At 43.9% G+C, this 20,928-nt stretch overlaps 1 protein-coding gene and 1 long non-coding RNA gene across 11 annotated transcripts in view; one reads left to right on the forward strand and one right to left on the reverse strand.

Moving 5' to 3' along the window:
• GRK3 (G protein-coupled receptor kinase 3) overlaps window positions 1-20,928 on the forward strand; it is a 132,004-nt gene that overhangs the window by 100,918 nt on the left and 10,158 nt on the right. For 8 of the 9 annotated variants that reach the window (XR_012019399.1, XR_012019398.1, XM_072803004.1 and 5 more), the window contains 7 exons: window positions 6,361-6,427; window positions 7,171-7,271; window positions 10,133-10,199; window positions 11,193-11,288; window positions 14,565-14,727; window positions 17,008-17,144; window positions 19,922-20,035. Coding sequence is in view for 7 of the 9 variants with exons in the window: in XM_072803004.1 (XP_072659105.1) it covers window positions 6,361-6,427; window positions 7,171-7,271; window positions 10,133-10,199; window positions 11,193-11,288; window positions 14,565-14,727; window positions 17,008-17,144; window positions 19,922-20,035 (745 nt within the window). In the remaining 2 variants the exon portion in view is untranslated. The remainder of the gene's footprint in view (window positions 1-6,360; window positions 6,428-7,170; window positions 7,272-10,132; window positions 10,200-11,192; window positions 11,289-14,564; window positions 14,728-17,007; window positions 17,145-19,921; window positions 20,036-20,928) is intronic. The other variant, XM_072803008.1, reaches the window with a different exon arrangement.
• LOC140619521 (uncharacterized) lies at window positions 1,287-7,665 on the reverse strand. Of its 2 annotated transcripts, none has more exons than XR_012019400.1 (3): window positions 7,085-7,665; window positions 2,896-3,282; window positions 1,287-1,527 (listed from the first exon to the last, which is right to left on the reverse strand). It is a non-coding gene; the product is annotated as an uncharacterized lncRNA (long non-coding RNA). The 2 variants fall into 2 exon arrangements; XR_012019401.1 differs by having other exon boundaries at window positions 3,185-3,282; window positions 7,085-7,655.

The raw sequence follows: 20,928 nt of genomic DNA on the forward strand, positions 1-20,928 counted from the left end.
TCTGCCCTATCAAAGCGAGTGCTTCACTCCCATGAACGGTTAGGCAAAAGGTTTGTTCCATACCTTATAGGAATGTCAACACATTTAAATCTAAAATAACACTGCTTTGAAGTCCCATTGATAAGCCTTTTTTGGAGGCATAAGTGTTATTTTAAAATGTGCATAATTGAAGAAGGTAGGATGATTTTTTGTTGTTGTTGTTAGGAGTCATTTACTCATGATTGTCTCGCCAACATTCAGTGTTTTGAGGGTGACAAGAAAGGCCCAAGACCCGAAATGAACTGATTATAAAAGTGTGCAGGTATGCGGGAGCATGCCAAAGCTAATTTGCTTTCTGTAAAACACAAAATGAAACTGGGTATAATTTTGTGTTTTTAATTAATTGGTGTTAGTTCTCAACTACTAGAAATGGAGAAGTAGAGCAGAAGGGTTAGGGAAGGCACTGTCAAAAATAATGTCCTCATATTGAGCACAACGATTATGTTAAATACTTCCATTAATTTTTAGAAATTTTCAGCCAACCAGAATGGAAATCTGAAGTTTCAATAAATGTTTTTGGTCATTTTCATCCACAAAGATACAAAAAGTACTTTATTTTAAAATTTCCTGGTCAAGACTCTCCCTCTCATATTTCTGCTGTGAACACAGGTCTGGTCATTTGCTAAGCTTTTCACGTTTCCACTGGGAAGCCTCGTTGAGCACTGCCACATCTTCTTACCATAATTAGTACATTCAGCAAAGGGGCTGGATTACTTGTTTCGCCCCAAATTAGGTTCCCAGCACCCTTGATGCATCCCCAGGACCCTGATAATCTAGTTGTTCTCTGTTCACTGTTTTCACTTGGGAACCAAAATCATGTTACTGCCCCCAGAGTCAGGTCCTGTTGGTCCTTAATTGAATTACTCTATTTGTGGAGCCTGGATGGCCCTAATCCACATCATCAGACTTGCTGACCTAATTAGAGAGTTTTGCAAGACAGGCCAGAGAAAACCACTTCCCACATGAGACGTCCTTCCACCTGGTGGAGTCTCTGTATGTGTGGTGAATGCACGGAAGTAGACCCCGGGCGATGGGGTTGGAGGTACTGAATCCATACTCCCGGGATTTTGAGACCGTAAAATTCCACGCAACAGCAAAACTGTTGAATACATCAAGTCAGGATTGAAAAATCAATAGTAAAATGTCACAGGGAAACTTGCAAAGCCATGTATTTAGGGCTTGATTCATGTCTTTTCTTTGTTTGATACTAGTCTGTTTATAATAATGTCCACACATAGAAACTGGGGATGATCTGGCCTGACATTGTTTTTAAAAGATCTGAATATTTATGAACAATATGCCAGCAGTGTGATTTGCGGCTATTAAAGTAAATCCCGTTATATCTGGCCACATGTCAGATTCGGAGTACTGAATTGGGAGGTATTTATTCTTCATGAGGTCCTTGATGGAGCTCAGTGGAAGCACTGTGTTCACTGCAGCTCCTGTCAAGAAGAGTCTTGGCCACAGGAAGACATCCAGAGGGTGTTCCTGAGGGTGGGATGAATGGGATGAGAGGAAAATGGTGAAAGATCTAGAAACCATGGCTGATATGGAAAGGTTGGAAGAGCTGGGTACAAGGATTAGGGGAGTCCTAACTATTGGCTTCTGGCTGGCTGAGGATCCATCTTCATGAAGGGGTTCTGTTCATGCTGGAGTGCTTTCAAGAGCAGGCATTTTAAGGAGGGGAAAGATTTCAGTTTGACACAAGAATTTAAAGGAATGTTGTGCCTCACAGGTAGCGAGGTCCCTGTCACTGTCTGGGGACCACCTTTTGAGCCTGGCGTGCAAAGAATCCTTCTGCTGTGTAAGAGATGGGACTAAATGGATCTTCCCCATTAAGATTTATGGTCTTATGCCATTCTCTGCGTCGCTTGTTCAGAAGCCATTCACAGGAGAGGAGAGGGTACTGAAACCAGAAGGCAAAGAGACGGTTGTTTGACTTAAATGGTTTAGAGGAAACTTGATTGAGCACCTGCAATATGTAGGAGACTATGCTTCATGCTCTGGGGAGAGAGAGAGGGGGTGGGGTGGGAGGAAGGTAGGATGCCACATCCCATCTTTAAGGAGCTTGCAGGAGAGTAGAGATGTCCACACATATGGGCAAGGCAGGCTGCAGTGTCCCCGGGTTAGGGGGTGGGGGGTACACAAAAGGGCCCCAGGGCTAAGCTGGGAGAGCAGGGCTGATTCCACATGGGATGCTCTGTGAAGGGGGCCTGGAAGGGGCTGGCAATTCCAAGACTCTGGAGCAAAGTGAACATGTTTTCTACAGGGAGCAGACAACATGGGGTGGCTTGCCTTTCCCCAGTGGTGACATGGGTGGGTCAGGTCACTGTTTGTCAAGAGGGGTGGGCATGCTGAGGGGAGAATATTGAGGAGACTGGGTCAAGATGGGAGAGCCTAGAACGCCATATGGTAGAGTGGGGGCTTTTACGCCAGGACCCGTGGGCCTGGGACCTGAATGGAGGCAGGAGGCACAATGGTGTTGCTACGCTGATCGGTGGGAGTGGCAGTTGCTGTTTTTTCTGATGGGTGCTTGGATATGGAAGCTAGGAAGCTAAGGGGTGCTGCTTGGTAATGCCTGGAAACACTTTCGGTTGTCACAACTTTGGGAAGGGCTACTTCTGACGTCTGGTGGGTGAAGGTGAGGGATGCTGCTAAACATCTTATGATGCATAGGACGGGCCCTATGCCCCAACAAAGCATTGCCTTGCCCAAAAGGTCAACAGTGCCGAGGATGACAAAGTCTGCTCTCGAGCACGTCTCTTCCTTCCTTCCCACAGTGGTGCAGTGAGGCTGAACAGGTGGTCACCAACAGATTTTTTTTGCTTCTCCTTTCTATAGTCATTTGCTTCTTACATGGACCAGCAGTGCCTCTGCTGAAATGCTTGTCTGCACCCCTCACTTTGCCTTGACACCCTAGAAGAACACCACAGAGGCACGAGGAAAAGGAATCTGGATGTGAGCAAGCTGTTCAGGCTTGAGATCATGTTCTGCATCCCTGGATTCACAGGGATGGGACAGGGTATTGAAGAAGTGTCCATGTTGCAAATGTATGGGATTGCTGCCATGATCCTCAATCTAGATTTCAGATGTCTGATAAGGAAAAGAATTGTTGTGACGGTAGCTTTGATCCTAAACTTGTCACCTCTGATGGTCTGTCCCTGAAGGTGTCAGATGCAGGGAGAGAGCCTGGGTGGTGATCCGGGAACAGCTTAGCTCTGCCCGAGGTTACCAAGTTTATTCCTGTGGGGAGAGAAAAAAGGGAATGTTTATAAATATTTTGGCAGTTACTGGCTTGAGTTCAACTCGTATTTGATGTAACATGTCATCTTTTTGGTGTTCTAAAATTAAATGTTGATGTAAGAGCTTTGAATCACCCTTACTTACAAATGTATTGCTTTTGAACTCACTGTGTGTGTGCGTGTGTGTGTTTTCCCATCATTTCTCCCATCTTGAATGCTTTGCCAACTTGCTTGGAGGGAATTTGCGGTGCTCCCACTCGGTCTGTAACTCGAAAGCCACATCTGACCATGGCACATGTGAGTTCTCTTCCCGTGGCGGGGCTAGGCGATGCAGCCAGAGTGGTGCATGCGTTGTGGGGAGAAGTGGGCCCGCCCTGCAAGCTGTTGGCAGGCCTGAAACTGGCTCCTATTTAAAGTGGCTGCATCAGGGAGCAGCTGCAGCCACACAGGATCTGCGAGCACCACGTGCCTCCCTCCAAGCAGAGATTATTACTATCGTAGGGTCTCTTTAACATTTGCCAAAATAGAAACAGAATCTTTGGTTTGGTTCACAAAGAATAATCAAGACTACATTGGAAACAGATGTGCATCAACATTTCAAACTTGAAAGAGCAAACTTTCTCAGCGCCATGGCCCGGAGCTGCATCGCTGAAAAGCATTTCCGACTGTTTTCCTATTGAGTCGGATGTGGAATAGCCGTGTTTGTAAAGCGGGCTGGGTAGTGACAGGGTTCATGTGCTGGAAATGTTTTTGGCACCACCGACTTAACTCCACTCCCCCTTGCAAGCCTCCCTCTGGTCTCATGAAAGACTTTTTAAATTTAGCACAGAGCATTTCTGTCAGAACACAGCAGTCCTTCTCTGCAAGGGTCAGGGCACAGTGCTTTCCTTCCGGTGGCAGGCCCAGGCCAATACTCGGGGGGTCGAGAGCAGGACTGGGGTCCCCAGTACTGCCCACAGGAGTCAAACCAGCAGGATTTGCCCCTCTGCGAGGACATCTGCTCACAATCCCTTTTTATGCGTTCAGGACCTTGTGTGGGGTGGAGACAGCCGTGTCTGGAAGAGACTACAGTTTTAATAAGATTTAATAAGCTAATATTCTTTTGCTCTTCCACCATGAACATGTCAATATCTCTGTGTCTTTCACACAAGAGGAGGATACAAGTGATGGTTTTTTAAATGATTATATCTTATAAATAACAGCATACCATTTGTTGTTATACCCGATTTGCTTTTTAAATGCAGTAATTTTACATATTTCTTTTTAGAAACAAGTAGGGGAAACATTTCCAGTCAAAATCTAGCTTAAAGATTAGTGCATGTTTGCTTGGCACTCATTCACCTTGTTTTAGATTTTATTTTTCAAAGTATTGCTTCCAAGAGATGGAAATTACTCTATTTCATTGCATGGTAAGAAGGAAAATAAAGCATTAGAGTGCCCTCTCTTATACAAAATGAACATTAAAATATTTAAGAGAATAAAGGCTCTGAAATGTAATAATCCCTTCTAAGAGATGATTCAGTGCATTACTTCACTAATTTGGTGAAGTAATGGTCAGAGTGGTAGCAGTTATGTAGTGCAAGGATGAGCTCTTTTTTCTAAATCACATCAGTACTCCAACTCATTTTATAGAGTAACTTTCAGATATTTTATAGAGTATCTTGCCTCTGATGATGTTATGTACGCCTCAGAAATAAATCTGTAAGATTCATAATTTTGTAAGCATGTCATGCTTTAAGAAAACTCAATCATATATATGTATATATAGATACACATATATATAGTTCTCCCTTCTTTAATTTTCAAGTAAAAAAGTAAGACCAGGAGTTCATAATTTACATGTTTACTAGTCTCTTTTGAGAAGATCTCCTTTAAAAGCCAGCTTCTCCAGGGTTTTAATAGCAGGATAAAGAGTAAGGATAGTTTGTTTTTCAGTTTGTCAAGCAGACATTCATTTTGTAAAGTCAAGATTCATCTTTCTTAATTTCGTCAATGATTGCTGGACCAGATACTCCCGTATATTGCCATATCGTGACTGCTTCTAGCATACGCGTTGTCTGTTGGTTACCTTTGCTATTTCTGTGAAGTGCGTGGCCTTATGCCCATCAACAGATGAAGAAATGAAGACTAACCATTTCCGTGACTGGCCCGCAGCCAGTAAACACCCCCGTCAAAACCTCAAACTTAAAAAAAAAAAAAAAAAAAAAAAAAAAAAAAAAAACCTCAAACTTAAGTCTGCTGACTTCTGAATTTGGGGCTCTCCATAAGTAAAACACAAGGCAGCTCTCAGGGGCAGCCTGGGTGGCTCAGCGGTTTAGCGCCACCTTCAGCCCAGGGCGCGATCCTGAAGACCCGGGATCAAGTCCCATGTCGGGCTTCCTGCATGGAGCCTGCTTCTACCTCTGCCTGTGTGTGTGTGTGTGTGTCTGTCTGTCTCTCTCTCTATCTCTCATAAACAAATAAATAAAATCTTAGAAAAAAAAAAAAAGAAAGGCAGCTCTCAGAACTGTGGAGGGCCTCAGGGGCACAGGGTTCGTTTGTATCTGTTATCATTAAGGGAAGGTACTGCATCGTTACTGGTTTCCAGTGGGGGAGGCCTGTTCATCTTGGTTGTGTTTTGGTTGGACTGTGGTTCTTTGGGTTATTTGAGGGACTAATACTATTTTTCTTAAAATAAAATAAAATTGTGTGAAATTTTTTATCTCAAAACACTAAAAGTGACAAAAAGTTATATAACCGACCTTCATTTTCATGACTACCGGTCGGCTGCTTATTTTCTTTTTAAGGATATTTTAAAATATCAGTGGGAATATATTTGCTGAAGCATATTTTAGTACCATGATTTCATTGATGTGAGGATCAGACAGTTCAAGCAAGCACAAGCCCCCATCCCCCCTTCAGACCCTAATGTACCCCAAGACCAGTTTTTCTCTGGAAATGGTGAATGGGTATGGTTTATATATTTCTGTGGTTTTGGATGAACAGTGACAGAATCCAGGATGCTACCCAGACATGAGTCAGGGACGTGCACTAAGTGAACTGATACCACATTGTCATAGCATATTGTTCATTTCCATAGGCACAGCCCTTTCAGACAACACAAAACCAAAGACAAGCATGAGATAGACCGAATGACCCTCACCGTGGTAAGGAGATTAAAAACTCTGTTGTTTTTTTTCAAGATTTTATTTTCTTTTATTTTTTTAGTAATCTCTACCCACAATGTGGAACTTGAACCCATAACCCTAAAATCTAGAGTCACCTGCTCCACCGATTTAGCCAGCTAGGCTTCCTCTTAAAATCTCTATCCTTATTTGTATCTTAATTTTCATGTCTCATTCCATCACAACTGGTGTAAAAATTTGCTTTCTTAAAACAAATGAGTGGAGATACAGTTCCTAAAATTCCTAACTGGAAAACTTAGTGAAAATAGATGCTGAGGCAGAAATTAAGGTTTGCCACCTGTCAGTAAGATAAAGATCCAGAAAATCAAAAACCAAAATAAGGAGATCAAAGAAAAGAAAAAATTGCGGAGGCACAGAAGAACAGGGAGCCCTTTTTCTCCTGACCTGGTCCCAGCCTGTTGATTGACATTGAAAATGACTAGTAATCTGCGGCACCTGGCTGGCTCAGTTAGTGGAGCGTCCAACTCTTGATCTCAGGGTCATGAGTTCAAGCCCCATGTTGGGCATAGCCATTACTTAAAAGAAAAAAAGAAAGTGACTAGTACAGTTTCATATTTCCTTAGAGTGAATATTAATTCATGTTGAATCTGCAGTTTTTAATTTTAACACTGTCCTTACCTAAGAGATGGCCTTTAGGTCTGCTTGGGCGTCAGGGCCCTCTCTCCAGGAGTGCATCTTTGAAATCATGTTCTTTTCTCCCCCAGAATGTGGAACTCCCAGAGGCCTTCTCCCCGGAACTGCGGTCCCTCCTAGAAGGCCTGCTCCAGAGAGACGCCAGCAAGCGACTCGGCTGCCATGGGGGCGGGTAGGCTGTTTTAGCTCTTGAGTCTTGTCACCCGGAACACATAACCGTTTCAGTACATCACAGATCATTCCTAGCCCCTGAAAATCTCCCATTTTGATCTGATGGGGGGAAAAAGCTAATGGAAAATATGTATGCTGTCCTTTGTGTTTCATAATTAAGACATTGAAGGAGTCGCTAACTTTTTAACTTTAATAATCAATCATGTTGATGGTGGAAATGAATCCTGATATTTCTCAGTTCTTTTGGGGAAGTTTTACTAATTATGCTTGTAGTTATGGCAGTTCAATATCCTGATCTTGGGTCTTACATGTTTTCTCTCATGCATAACCAGCCAGCTGCTGTTTTACACATGCTTTCTAGCTGCTAGAATGCCTTCCTGTGGTCCTCAAACTTGACTGATATTTTGGCTGGATATAGAATTCTAAATCGATAATGATTCTCCCCCAGAACTTTGAAGATACTGCTTTATTGTATGTAATAAAGTTGGTCATGGAGCTGAGTTATCACTCCTTCTGTCAGGCACTGGCAGTTCCTTGTACTGCGGAGGTTCATTTTCTTCAGCTTGGGGAATACTTTTTTTTTTATTTATTTGACATCCCCTCTCCTCTATTTCCTTGGTTAGCTCGTAGAACTCTTTTTAGGTGCCTGTAGGGATTTCTAGAATGGTCGTCAATGTGTCTCTCCTCATGTATTCTCTGTATCTTCACTTTGATTCTGTTCTACATTCTGTTGGCTTAAGTCTCTAATCCCTCCAATTGCTTTTTAAAATCTTTAGCAGGCTTAATTTTTCCAAAATAGAACCTTTCAGAGGTTCCCCTCACTCCATTAGAATAAACACCTAGCTGCAGGCGTTTTGGAATTGGATTTGGAGGAAGAAAGTATGGTGTTTGTGTGTGCATGCGCGTGTGTATACATCCGTGTGTGTGTGAAGGGTTCCACATACAGAGTTCAGCCTGTCCTCAGCCTGTGGCTCCCCCACCTCCTATCCCACCCCCTCTGGCCCCGGGCAATAGCTCTGCCACTTCCTGCCCTCGGTCACTGCTCCTGCATCCACATGCCTCCTGCATCCTGCCTGCTGATGGCTCCCCATCCCTCTTTGTGATGCATTTATGTCTCTGTTCCTCTTCCATCATTTTAGTGGTTGTTGGAAAGGAATAAATGCAAAACACAAGGGGACACCCTTTGACTTGAATTCATTCATTCATTCAGTAAACACTTACTGAGCACCCTCTGAGTGCCAGCCACCATCCTAAGTGCTGGGGCTGAGGCAGTCCACAAGGTAGCCACAGCCCTGCCTTCTTGGAGCTTGTTATGGGGCCAGGAGTGAATGATATTATAGAAATGATGAAATAAGTAATGATGAAAAGATGACCTCAGACAGAAGAGCGTGAATGAGATAAATAAAGCATTGTTGTCCTTGAGCCGCCAGCTTTGGGAGGGGGGTAGGAAGGGACCCCAGGCAGAAGGGTTGGTGAGGGTAGGGCTTTGAGGGTCAGTCAAGCTTCCATGATGCAGAAGAGCAGGAAGGCTGGAGGGCCAGGAGAGGGAGGTCAGGAGCCAGACAGAGAGGCGGTGAGCTCTCTAGGCAGGTCCTATAGGCTGTGTCTCCAGACTTCACTGTAAGTACAAGGAAGCCTCTGGAGAGTCCTGGGCAGGGGTGAAGGAAGATGGTTTGAAAAAATGATGTGAGTGCGGCGTGGGTCAGGTGGAGCTGCAGGCTGTGTGGCTGGAGTGCAGGCTGGGGCAGGGGGCAGTTAGGGCCATTCAGGGAGCAGGTTGGGGACCTGGATGATGGTAGCAGTGGCAGGACATTCAGCATCCCCTTCATGATCGAAGACCCCGCGGCCCCCACTCAGGGTTGGATCTCCATGAGGATTGGAGGCAGTAAGAAGAAGCCCCAGGACTTGCCATGGGGTAGGCTGTAGAGTGTAGAGAGAGTGGGTATCGGGGGTGATCTGGCTCTTCAGCCTTAGACAACAAAATGTGGGAGTAAGTCAGGAGTTCTATGGACCTCTTGCCCAGTCGAGTGGAGATACCAAGTAGGTGCTGGGTGGGTGGGTCTCCTGGTGTGCAGGACAAGGTCGGCACTTGGGACACAGAGCTGGGAGCTGTTCGCAGGTACAAGGCACTTAGTCATGGCAAGGTGAGGTCACCCAAAGAGTGATAGCCGAGGAAGGGGGCCGAGAACCAGCCCTTGGGGCTCTACTGCAGGGGACAGGGCTGGGGGAACCCTGGGCAGGCCTGTGGGAGAATCTCTGGCGGGCATGGGGACTGCATTTTCCCTGTGCAGGCTTTCTTCATGGTATATACAGGCCCTTCTCTTCTGCATAAATTGAACTTTAAGGGTGATCTTTGGGAAAACTTTTTCTTCAATTAATAAGGAGGTTTGCCATGCACTGTGTTCCTAGATTTCTAGTTTGCTTCTAAATTCACATTTGGGGCTTCATATGCCTATTGTTTGATCTAACATGCCTCATCGACATTTGCTGTAAATCTCCTCGATGTGGAGATCTCTAATTCTTGCTTGAATTTGTTCTCATGGCGACAGAATTCTATGTGTCTATATATCTGTGACAACTCCCTGGTTCTCTCAAACTGGAATACACATCCCTGATAAATTACCATATGGAATAATAGTCCTAGCTTCTGCATACAGTATTTCAAGACATCCAGTGTTTCCTGTGTTGCTTTGAAAGAAGCATATTAAAAAAAAAAAAAAGAAAAGAAAGAAGCATATTTTACTTGTTTACTTAAAGAACTGAAAATGGTCATTCCTCTGTGTTTTTACCAGGAGACAGCTTTTGGAAAATATTTCTTAGGTTTGCAAATGCACCCTTACCACCTTTGTGCCTCTTCCACAGGGCACAAGAAGTAAAGGAACACATCTTTTTCAAAGGAATCGACTGGCAGCATGTCTACTTACAGAAGGTACTCTGGGGGCACTGGGTGGCCTGGGTCCCCACTTCCTGGGTCCATCCCCCAGAGCCTCAAGCCCTGCCCCCGGGGCGCTCCTGACCGTGTGCTGCCTTCTAGGGGTGCCTTACCACTGACTCCCTCCAGGCTGAGGTCGGTTTCCCTAGTTAACAGTTTCAAACTACCTGCAGTATACATTAATAAATACTGAAGTGGAGTTGTTATCTAATTCAAATGTCCATATAACTGAGATGTTTTTAGCTTTCGCTCACTTTTTTGACTTCCTATCTCAGTCAGAGTGTATTTTCATATAGACCTTTATAAAAATATAGAAGAAGCATGTGTCACAAATCTACATACACTTCCAAGCCCACACCCCACAACTTAAGGATCAATATGACTGGATATCAACAGAATCCTTTATTTTAGGATATTTTTATATTCCCATTGGTACAGGAAAACACCCCCAAACTAAAGTCTTTAAAAACACGATCAGCTGTGGGTTCATTTTTGCATGATCTCCAACTGTCAGGGAATGAAGCTGTATTAGTCCCGCCTGATGGGACTGAGAGAGCGATCTGCAGCTCCATTGGTGTCGGCCTTTGGACACTTAGGAGTGTAGAGCACCCCTCCTGCCCTCCCTGCACTTTAAGGCTCCCACAGGTAGTTGTGGTGCTGTGTTGTCTGAGAGGTAGTGTCTTCCTAAAGTTGAGCTGGCAGGATGTGCAGTCTGGAGACTTCATCATATTCAATAATGCTTTAAGACTTTGGATGTGAATCTTTCTTTTTGCCCCTTAACTTTCTCTAAAATATAGGGTCTTCTTTTAGGGCTGTTCCATGCACAAGCTTGTCTGTGAAATATGTATTGTGCCGTGTACCAGCTCGACTGGAGTGCTCACAGAGTGCAACACATCAGTGTCTTGCACAGTGCTCTTGCTATAGAGTGGTAGGCTGGCACAAGCGGTGAGGTGATCCAATAACTGAACCAGGCTTCTTTGGATCTTCTAGTACCCTCCACCTTTGATTCCTCCCCGAGGAGAAGTCAATGCTGCTGACGCCTTTGACATTGGCTCATTTGATGAAGAGGATACCAAGGGCATCAAGGTACATAAGGGTGTTTTGGAGGGTGGGGAGATTTTTTACTCAGTCAAACTGAATGATTGTCTTAGCATTGGCCTGCTTGTGGAATGTCACTCACCACTGAACACCTAACATATTTGAAGCAGGTAGAAGTCAAGGACCTAAATTAGAAACTATGAAACTATGTGGACTAATCATTTTATGTTTGATAAACTGGTAAGTGGTCAGTTTCTTATGGATTTGGATATATTTGCGATTGAAATAGAACGCAGGGCAGCCTGGGTGGCTCAGCGGTTTAGCGCCTGCCTTCAGCCCAGGGTGTGATCCTGGAGACTTGGGATCAGGTCCCTCATCAGGCTCCCTGCATGGAGCCTGCTTCTCCCTCTGCCTGTGTCTCTTCCCCTCTCTCTCTCTCTCTGTGTCTCTCATGAATAAATAAATAAAATCTTAAAAAAATAAAATAAAATAAAAATGAAATAGAATGCAAACGTATATAAAGCAGAGAAAAACAACCGTGTGATAGCAGACACACTTTGCCTTGTGCCAAAGAGCCAGCCATCTTAATCCTTTTAAGTATTCAGATCTCTCTGTTAGGAAGGAAAGAGCAAACAGCGTGAGTCATTTTGCATTTGTCAATCAAAAGTAAAATAATCACTGTGTTTTTTTTGTATAATCCTCTGCATTTTTCAAACTTTTGTTCATATCATTATGTGTCCCAGTAGACAAGGCATAATTACAGACGGTGAGTCATGAGGGAAAATCATCCTCCTCAGGCTGCTAAGTCAGAGTGTATCACTACATGTCAGGCTCATGTCTGCCCCCACCTTCTCAGCTTCCCCCAGGACCTCCCCTCCCTTCTTAGCTGCCTCCTTATACCCTGGTTGTGTGAACCCCCCTCATTTTTCCTACAAGCAGCTCCCCCTCCAGAAGACTGCAGCACTCTAAGCACACACACCTATGAGGAGCTGTAGCTAGGGACACGAAGGACTGGAACCAACAGGGCATGGGGACAGAAGTGGTAGGCACGCGGCAGGGGAGGAGGGAGGCCAGGTGCATCAGGACACGAGGAGTGGCAGCTGGTTGGAACAGGCAGCATCAGGGAGGAAGGGTCAATTGGGGTACCCCCAGGACCAGCTTCCCAGGAAGAAGAGCTTAGGCCAAGGGGAAGTGGAGGTGTGGTCTGGGGCAGTGGCTCCCACCGTTGGGGGGACGGCAGCATGCCCAGGGCCCAGATATGTGCATCACCACCAGACCTGGTCTGCAGCCTAGATGGACAGCACGGGTCCAGCATGTGAGTACCACTGTACAGCCATGCGGTGGAGAAAGGTCATTTACAAAGTCAGATAAAAGGATTACTGTTTTCACAGTAGAGTTGTCATCAGATGTACTACCATCCACGGAAGGGTGTTAGATAAAACAACTGTGATGTGGAGCCCACAGATATTTTTGAGATTATAAAGAGATTCTCAAACTTTAAATTTTGTAGACCATAATCAGGGCTCTGGAGTTGGACAGACTGAGCTCAGATCTGCTCTCATTAGCTGAGTGACTTTGGGCCATTCAGGTCACCTCCCACGCCTTGGTTCTGTCACCTGTGATGGGTTGTGAGGCCGATTTCTCTGAGGTAGAGGAGAGAGCCTCCTTAAGCCTCCTGGCCTGTAGTCCATGCTTCAGTTAGGAGGTTCCGTCATTGTGGTTTCCATTCTCTGTGACCAAGAGCTAAGGATGAGTGTGCTCAGAATGAGAAGGGGCGTGTGGCCAGGGATCCAGCCGGAAATGAGCCTGGGACAGCCTGGTCCAGTTAGAGGGTCTGGGTCTTAAGAAACCAATTCTTTATCTTTAAAAAAGCAGCCAATAATATACTCTTCTTTAAAAAACAGGAACAGAAACAAGATAAGTATACATTTTCTTCTTTGCTTTATTCATTTTTAACAATTTATGCTGAGTCCTGAAAGTCAAGGCTCCCTGAAATTCTAGGAAGCAGAAGTTTGTATACAAAGCAGACTTGGCCCTTTCTGAGCAACTACTTTGGAAAGGAGTGTGTTTTTACTTTTGGCAGATGCTTTCAGAATCCGTTCCTGTGGCCCTGATCACAGGGTGTCCCTCCACCCTGGTGCACTAGCACCTCATCTCTCTCTCTCTCTCTCTCTCTCTCTCTCTCTCTCTCTCTCGTGAGTGGGCACACGCCTCCAGCATTCATGCTCTGAGCCACTGAGGATTTCAGCTCTGGCCTCAGCCTGGAAATGGAAAAGGAAAGGAAGGTTCTGTGAACCAAAGGACCCTAAAATCAACATATGCTTGTAAGAGGACCCTAAGGGCAGCCGGAGAACCCTCTGTGTTTCATTGATTTGCTAAAGTCTTGGGGGCAAGTGCCTCTTCAAGCTCTTTTTCTTGTAAATAACTTGCCTATTAACGATAATCTATCCAGTACTTCTTTCTCAGGCAAAGTAGCAAGTAAATCAAGTTTATAAAGAGATCTGTGCTTTTGATTGACAAATGTGTTCCTTTCTTTCAGTCAGATCACTAACCTTTCTGCCACGGAACTGTAGCTCAGAGGCATAAAATCATTTTCTTTGCTTATTTTCGGAGTGTGGCCTCTAAGCTCAGGGGGAAGAATGAAGACTTTTGAGTAATAGTTTGGAGGAAAAATGCTATCATTAAGTGTAATTTTTATTCCAGTGCCTCTTAAAGGCAAAGTTGCCTTAACTCCCAGTGAACTCCACATGCCTCCCGAGCTCCATGCTTACACACTTACTTGATGGAGTTGTTACACTAGGTTTGTGAAAAGTTGGAAGGTTTGTGGAATGAATGGAAAATTCAGCTTCCTCTCCCCTCTGCTCATCTCACTTTTCAGATGAATTGAGGGTGTTTAGAAACCACCCCCTCCCACCTACCTTTTCCCTTTTAATTGTTTCTAAAACTACAGCACTTTAACTTCCTACTTTTGCAAATAGAATTACCTCGCCATCATTGAGATTCTGTTTTGTTGTTGGATCTTTTCGTACTTTAAATAAAACCCTGTACATATTAGTTTTTCTTTGGCAAAAATGTAATGAAGATGGTGTAAGGGAACGGCTGAATCTTAGCAGCCCCCGGGCTGAAGGTAAGAACAGTGAGAACAATGGTGGGTCTGGGTTGCTTAATATCATTAACAGACACTTAAAACAACTAATGAGCTGTCTCTAAAGGATTTTGTACTGTGGTCCGGTGATCTTCCCATGTACAGTTAGGATACTTCTGAATCTGTGGCCTTGCTAAGTATGTTAAATCATAACTATCTTGATCTCTTAAAATAATAAGCTTCTTGATTGCGACCAAGATCTCTACAAGAATTTCCCCTTGGTGATCTCCGAGCGCTGGCAGCAGGAAGTAGCAGAAACAGTTTATGAAGCCGTAAATGCAGACACGGATAAAATCGAGGCCAGAAAGAGAGCTAAAAATAAGCAACTTGGACACGAAGAAGGTAAAATAGCCAGCATGTCTCAAAATATTTTCAGTGCGATGAATTTTTAAAAAATTCTTGCAAAGCTGAGAAAGTATATGGGTCATAAAGTACTTTCCAGGGGTGGCAGGGGGAACACCATAAATAGTTTTGTGTGGCTTAGAAAAGCTCAGTGTAATATTTCAAAGTCCTCAGTCAACATATAAATGAAGGTGGTCAGCAGTAACGTGTCAGTGTGTCCTCCGATCATGGAGCATTTAGAGTTTTTTGGCCAGTGAGGACTGAATATTACAGTGCCAGGAGTAGGCCTGGCTTCGTGGACGTGTGACCTGGGCCACCTCCTGGGATACTGCACTGGCTTGAACGCTCTGCTGTTACTGTCTTGATGTTCTTAATCATTTTTGAAAGGGGGCCTGCATTTTCATTTTTCACTGGGACCAGCGAAGCATGTCATAAATGGCTTTGGGGAGGGACTCAGCATGCATGTCCCTTGTCAAGAGCTATAAATCAATATAATTACATTTATTTTACAACCAGCATTAAAGAATTGCGAAGCTGCATTTTTATTTACGATATTTGAGTGCCCTGTTGGGATTTCCAAAGCGGAGTACATAACATCAAGTATTAAACTAGTCCGCCATGCTTGATTCACCAGATGTTGTCGCTCTCAATTTTTGTAAGATTTTATGAATCTGGGATATTTAAATGTATTGTGGTTAATGACCATGATGTCATTTGCTTTACTTCTAGGCAAAGACTTTTTGAGGTTAGCGTTATATAATAAGAGAGACTGTCCAGAAACAAATTCATTATGTTAATAAGTTGCTTGAATGGGGGCAGTTTGATGCAGGCTCATTGGTCATGTTGATCAGTTCCTGGTAGCATTTTTCACCTGCTCAGAAACGTGTGCCTGAGCTCAAATGGATTCTTCCTTATATAAAAGCTGCCTGAGTACCCCAAGGGAGCGGCACGGCCCCATAATTGTGCTCACCTCCACTCAGCAGGGAGAGGAGCTTCATTTCTAAGCTGTTCCTTAGAGAGCACGTCCATTGATATCACTCTGGACTGTTGACCATAGCAAATTTTATGGGAAATTACCTCAGTAGTAATTTGCTCTGGGGAGGGCCATGATGTCACTAGAATCTTGACAAATTGGACCCAGAAAAAAATAGGTATACCTTAATGACCTTGTTGAGGTTATCCTTTTAATTAGCGCCTCAATTAGAGCACCTAGCAAATTAATGAATTTATCTTCATATACAAGTGATTGATTTGGGCATCTGTGGATGTTGGTTGAAGATCTCAGGAGTCATCTTATAGAATAGTACAGCCTAAGCTTAGGTCTCTGAAGCAAACCTGCAAGGCATCTGTCTTCCATATTCTTTAGCCATGCAAACACTTTCCCATTAAAATGACAACTCCAAGGAGCCTACCTGATCACCTCGTCCCCCCTCTCCTTGGTTCTTTGCCCTCCTGTATGTGGCACAGTGTAGGTATTGCTGATCTATTTATCGTCTGGGTCTCCTAATAGAACGTTAGCTTTCTGAGGGCAGGAGTTCTGTCTCTGGTCATATAGCACTGATGAATCCAGAGTGCCCAGAACATGTCCAGCAATAGACATTCCCTTAATAGCTGAATGAGGGAAGGAGTGAATGAATGATTTTAGCATGATATCCAAAGCCTTTAAAGAAAACAAAGCCAGCCACTTCAAATTACCTTTAAAAAGAGAAAAAGGAGAGATAGCACTTCACTTTAACAATATGATCAGGACTCAACATGAGTGCAAATTAGCTCGGTCTATCTACCTAACCATATATTTGAGGCATAACTATAACTGAAGGAATAAACAGTTTTGAGCCTTGTGTTACCTTGGCTGCTTGATAAGCCCCTTACTATTATTTATAGGATTGAGAGGAGAACCCCAGTCCCACATAAAGACACGGATACATTGAGCATTGTTTGAACGAGATTTCTCTCTACTCTCCAATTCCTGTTATTACACATACTGAAAAAATAGTTTGGGAACAAAGCTCTGCTCTCTATGTGTGTTAAGGGACCATCACAAATGTATCAGAATGTTGAGAAACAGCCATTCAGTATGTTAGCAGAGCCGAAGAGACCTCTTCCGATCCCCAGGTCACCTGTGTCTCAAAACAGAAATAGTGGTTTGCGTGACGTGTTCCGTTCATAAAAACTTGATGATTCCAAAGAGTGTGTAATTCTTTCTTGTTTGTTCCAGAGAATAATGTAGACAACCTGTGTCCGAGCCCACTTAATTCGTGGTTATATTATATTCCTCAGATTACGCTCTGGGAAAGGACTGTATCATGCACGGGTACATGCTGAAGCTAGGGAACCCATTTCTGACTCAGTGGCAGCGTCGGTATTTTTACCTCTTTCCAAACAGACTTGAATGGAGAGGAGAGGGAGAGTCCCGGGTAAGTTGAAAATGGCCTTACCAGCATGGACTTCCAGCATACTCGATGTCACATGGCTCTTTCAGATTGCAGGCATGGCCTCTAAAGTATCCCGCTAAGCTGTGGGTATCTATTTTAACTTGTGCATATGAGATTTTGGTATCCAAACTTCAACTTTTAAACGTAGAGCCAAGGAAGGATTCTGTAACATCTCAGAATAGGATGTGAGGTCAAAACAGGTTTGAAGAAGTCCAGAGAAAGTCAAGGAGATCAAAAGAGGGGGAAAAAAATCCAGGACTTTGGAGTCAGACAGAGGTGCTTCAATCCAGAGCTCAGAGAAGATCTGACATCTACAATATGGCTAGGTGGTTGTAGGTCCACCTGTGCTCAGTCTTCCCTCATGTGGCCTCCCCTCGTCAGGCTCAAATCAACTAAGTGATGTAAGCCATGACTCTGGGCACAGAGGTGAGGTTGCCAAGCCACACTTCTTTGGTCTCTGCTTTGTTGGAAAAGTGTGACTTCCATACCATAGGCAGGAAGATACCTCTCCCCCCTCAGGTCCTTTACACAAGACAGGCGGCATTTATTAAGCGTCTACTGTGTGAGGAGCGGGGGGCTTATCTAGAGGTAGCAAACCAAGAAAAAGGTATGCTTCTGTTCTTGGGGAGGGAATGGCTGGTCATCTGGGGCCAAGGAAGCAGGGCGATGGTGGTTCCAAATGTCAAAACACAGTCAAGTCTTGGATTTGTCAGAATATTGCCTGTCAGTTGTTGGGTGGTGAGAAATGTAGAAAGTAGTAAGCTCTAATCTTGTTTTTTCTGACTTTAGAATGTGTTTTTAAATCCTCATTGGTAAAGAGGCACCTTGGGTGGCTCAGTTGGTTAAGCATCTGAGTCTTGGTTTTGGCTCAGGTCATGATCTCAGGGCTCCTGAAATTGAGCCTCGCTTTGGCCTCCATGCTCTGCAGAGTCGGCTTGTCCCTCTCCTATCCCCTCTGCTTTTTCCTCCAACCACATGCTCTCTTTCTTTCTCAAATAAATAAATAAAAATAATAAATCCCCATTGGTAAAGCTGATATTTAATTATGAGTGATTGCTACTGCACGGCACATTCCTTTCAGATAAACAAGACTTCTCACCATTATTAGTGCCATAGAAGTCACTTTCTCAAACTAATACATCTAGGCTGTGAATTGCTATTAATAAGTTTCTTTGAGGGGGGCTCTTGAGTTGTAACTCAGGTGCTGGTAAGTATTATATAATACATAATATTATATAATATAGATCGTATTTTACAAATGTATAAACTCAGCACCCAAATTATAATTCATATGTATTATTATTATATAATGTATTTCCTGATAATAAGTGGCCCTGGGCATATTACACATTTACAGTTGATCCTTAAATAACACGGGGGTCAAGGGTCTTGGCCCCTCACACAGTCAAAAACACATGTGTAACTTTTGACTCTCCCAAAACCTTAACTACTTGATAGCCTGCTGTTGACCAGAAGGCTGACTGATAACATAAGCAGCACGTTAACACATAATTTGCATGTTACATGACTTATATACTATATTCTTACCATAGAATAAGCTAGAGAAAAGAGTATTATTAAAAAAAATCACAAAGAAAAGAAAATACATTTACAGAATGGAACTGTATGGAAGGGTACTGTCTTTATGGGGAAAAAAAGTCCCTGTAGAAGGGGACCCACACAGTTCAAACGCATGTTTTTCCAGGGCCAGCTGTACTCTGCTGTCTACTAGACAGTCACCCTGGTGCACATTGAAAGGAAATTACTTCACTTTTCAGGATATGTGAAAACTTAGGAAATCTTCCCTTTTTTTTTTTTAGACATCAGGTATGATCGGTTAGCTTGGTTTGAACAGTCAGCATTCAGTGTTCTGTGTGAGAGCTACCTAGTGTATATGGATGGATGGATTAGTAGGTATCAGTCAGGAAACAGAAAACGTGAGCATTTATGACAGTGTTGTTCTTCATTTAGGAGTCCTGGAGTATTTATCAAAAAAACATAAAATGGCAAGGTCCTCATGACACTATAGCATTCACCTCAAGCATTCATGTTATAGACCTAGCGTGACCATCTTTTAAGGGTTTATAATATCCTGTTGATCTTTTCAAAATATCATTAGCTCACAAGCCAACATTGCCAGACCTTTCCTGAGCTGCCACGCCAGAAATTTAGCCATACCCCGTTCACATATATAAGTCATACAGCACTTTGTTTTGTTTCCTCACAACTTGGTCCATAGAATTCAGACGAGTGTGCAACACAGAAAGGACACATGCAAGTCACAGCCATTCAGATATCAGTTCTGTTGCCAAGGGAACAGCTGTGCTGTTGTTGTACAGAGACATTCCGTTCTTTGCCATTTCCTTCGAGATGCCATAATTTGAATTTTGTGCATGTCCCTTCGTAGCCATTCCCTCTCACTTCTAGAATATCATCAAAGAGAGGAAAAGGCTGATTTTTTCTTTTTACTTTTTCCAAGCTGATAGTTTTCTGTATTATTTATTAGTTTAACTTAAGAAAGGAAATAATGGGGATCCCTGGGTGGCGCAGCGGTTTGGCGCCTGCCTTTGGCCCAGGGCATGATCCTGGAGACCCAGGATCGAATCCCACGTCGGGCTCCCGGTGCATGGAGCCTGCTTCTCCCTCTGCCTGTGTCTCTGCCTCTCTCTCTCTCTCTCTCTCTGTGACTATCATAAAAAAAAAAAAAAAAAAGAAAGGAAATAATGTGAAATAACTTATTTTTTTATTTTTATGACTAGCAAAATTTACTGACGATGGAACAAATTCTGTCTGTGGAGGAAACTCAGATTAAAGACAAAAAGTGTATTTTGTTGAGGATAAAAGGAGGGAAGCAATTTGTCTTACAATGTGAGGTGAGTTTTTCAGTTTTTAAAAAAATCTTCCCCCAAGTAAAAGTTAGAGCAACTGTATGCCTACCCAGTGGGGATGGCCCCCCAGGTATGGAGAGCTTGAATCCCTGCTTTATGACTTAGCAGGGAAGCCCCAGGGTACAAGGTGCTCAGCAGATTATGGGTCACTTACAGAAGTGAATGGCAGAAAATGGCACGAGAGGAAGTATGTGGAATAATCTGAGCCCTGTCTGGAAGCTCTGTCTGGTGTGTGGCATGGGCCTGTTTGTTAGCTCGTCTCCCAATTCCTATCTTTCAGTATGTTGGTGTTTGAGGCTTGGATGTTTAAAGAGACACAAGATACCAGTGACTTCTCTCAGGGAAAATGCCATCTTCCTCTCTCCAAAGTTCTATTGTACCCAAATTTAATTCCTTTGGGGTACTGTGGTGTGTGAGGGCAGAGAGTGTAGGATGTGGGTGTGTATAGGGGGGACGTGTGTGTGTGTGTGTGTGTGTGCATGTGGGGGGTGTGCATGGAGGGTGCGTGTGTAGTAGGTGTGGGTGGGTGTGCATGGGTGTGTGTGTGTGTACATGTGGGGGTGTGGGTTGCAGGGGGGGTGCATTGTAGTGGGTGTGAGTGCGTGTGCATGGGGGAGTGTGTACATGTGGGGGGTATACATGGGGTATGTGTGCACGTAAGTGCATGTAGGTGGTTGTAGGGTACTGTGTATAGAGGTGGGTCAGTGTAGGGTGTGTGAGTGTACATGGAAGTGGAGGGAGTCTTGGGGGTGTGTGTGGGGTGTGGGTATGCATGGGTGTGTATATGCACACATGTATATATGTGGGTGGTTGTAGGGTACATGTGTATGCATGTAGGTGGGGAGAGTGTTGAGGTGTGTGCGGTATGTGTATGCACA

The sequence above is a fragment of the Canis lupus genome, chromosome 27 (genome assembly GCF_048164855.1).
Source record: "Canis lupus baileyi chromosome 27, mCanLup2.hap1, whole genome shotgun sequence".
Taxonomy (NCBI): domain Eukaryota; kingdom Metazoa; phylum Chordata; class Mammalia; order Carnivora; family Canidae; genus Canis; species Canis lupus.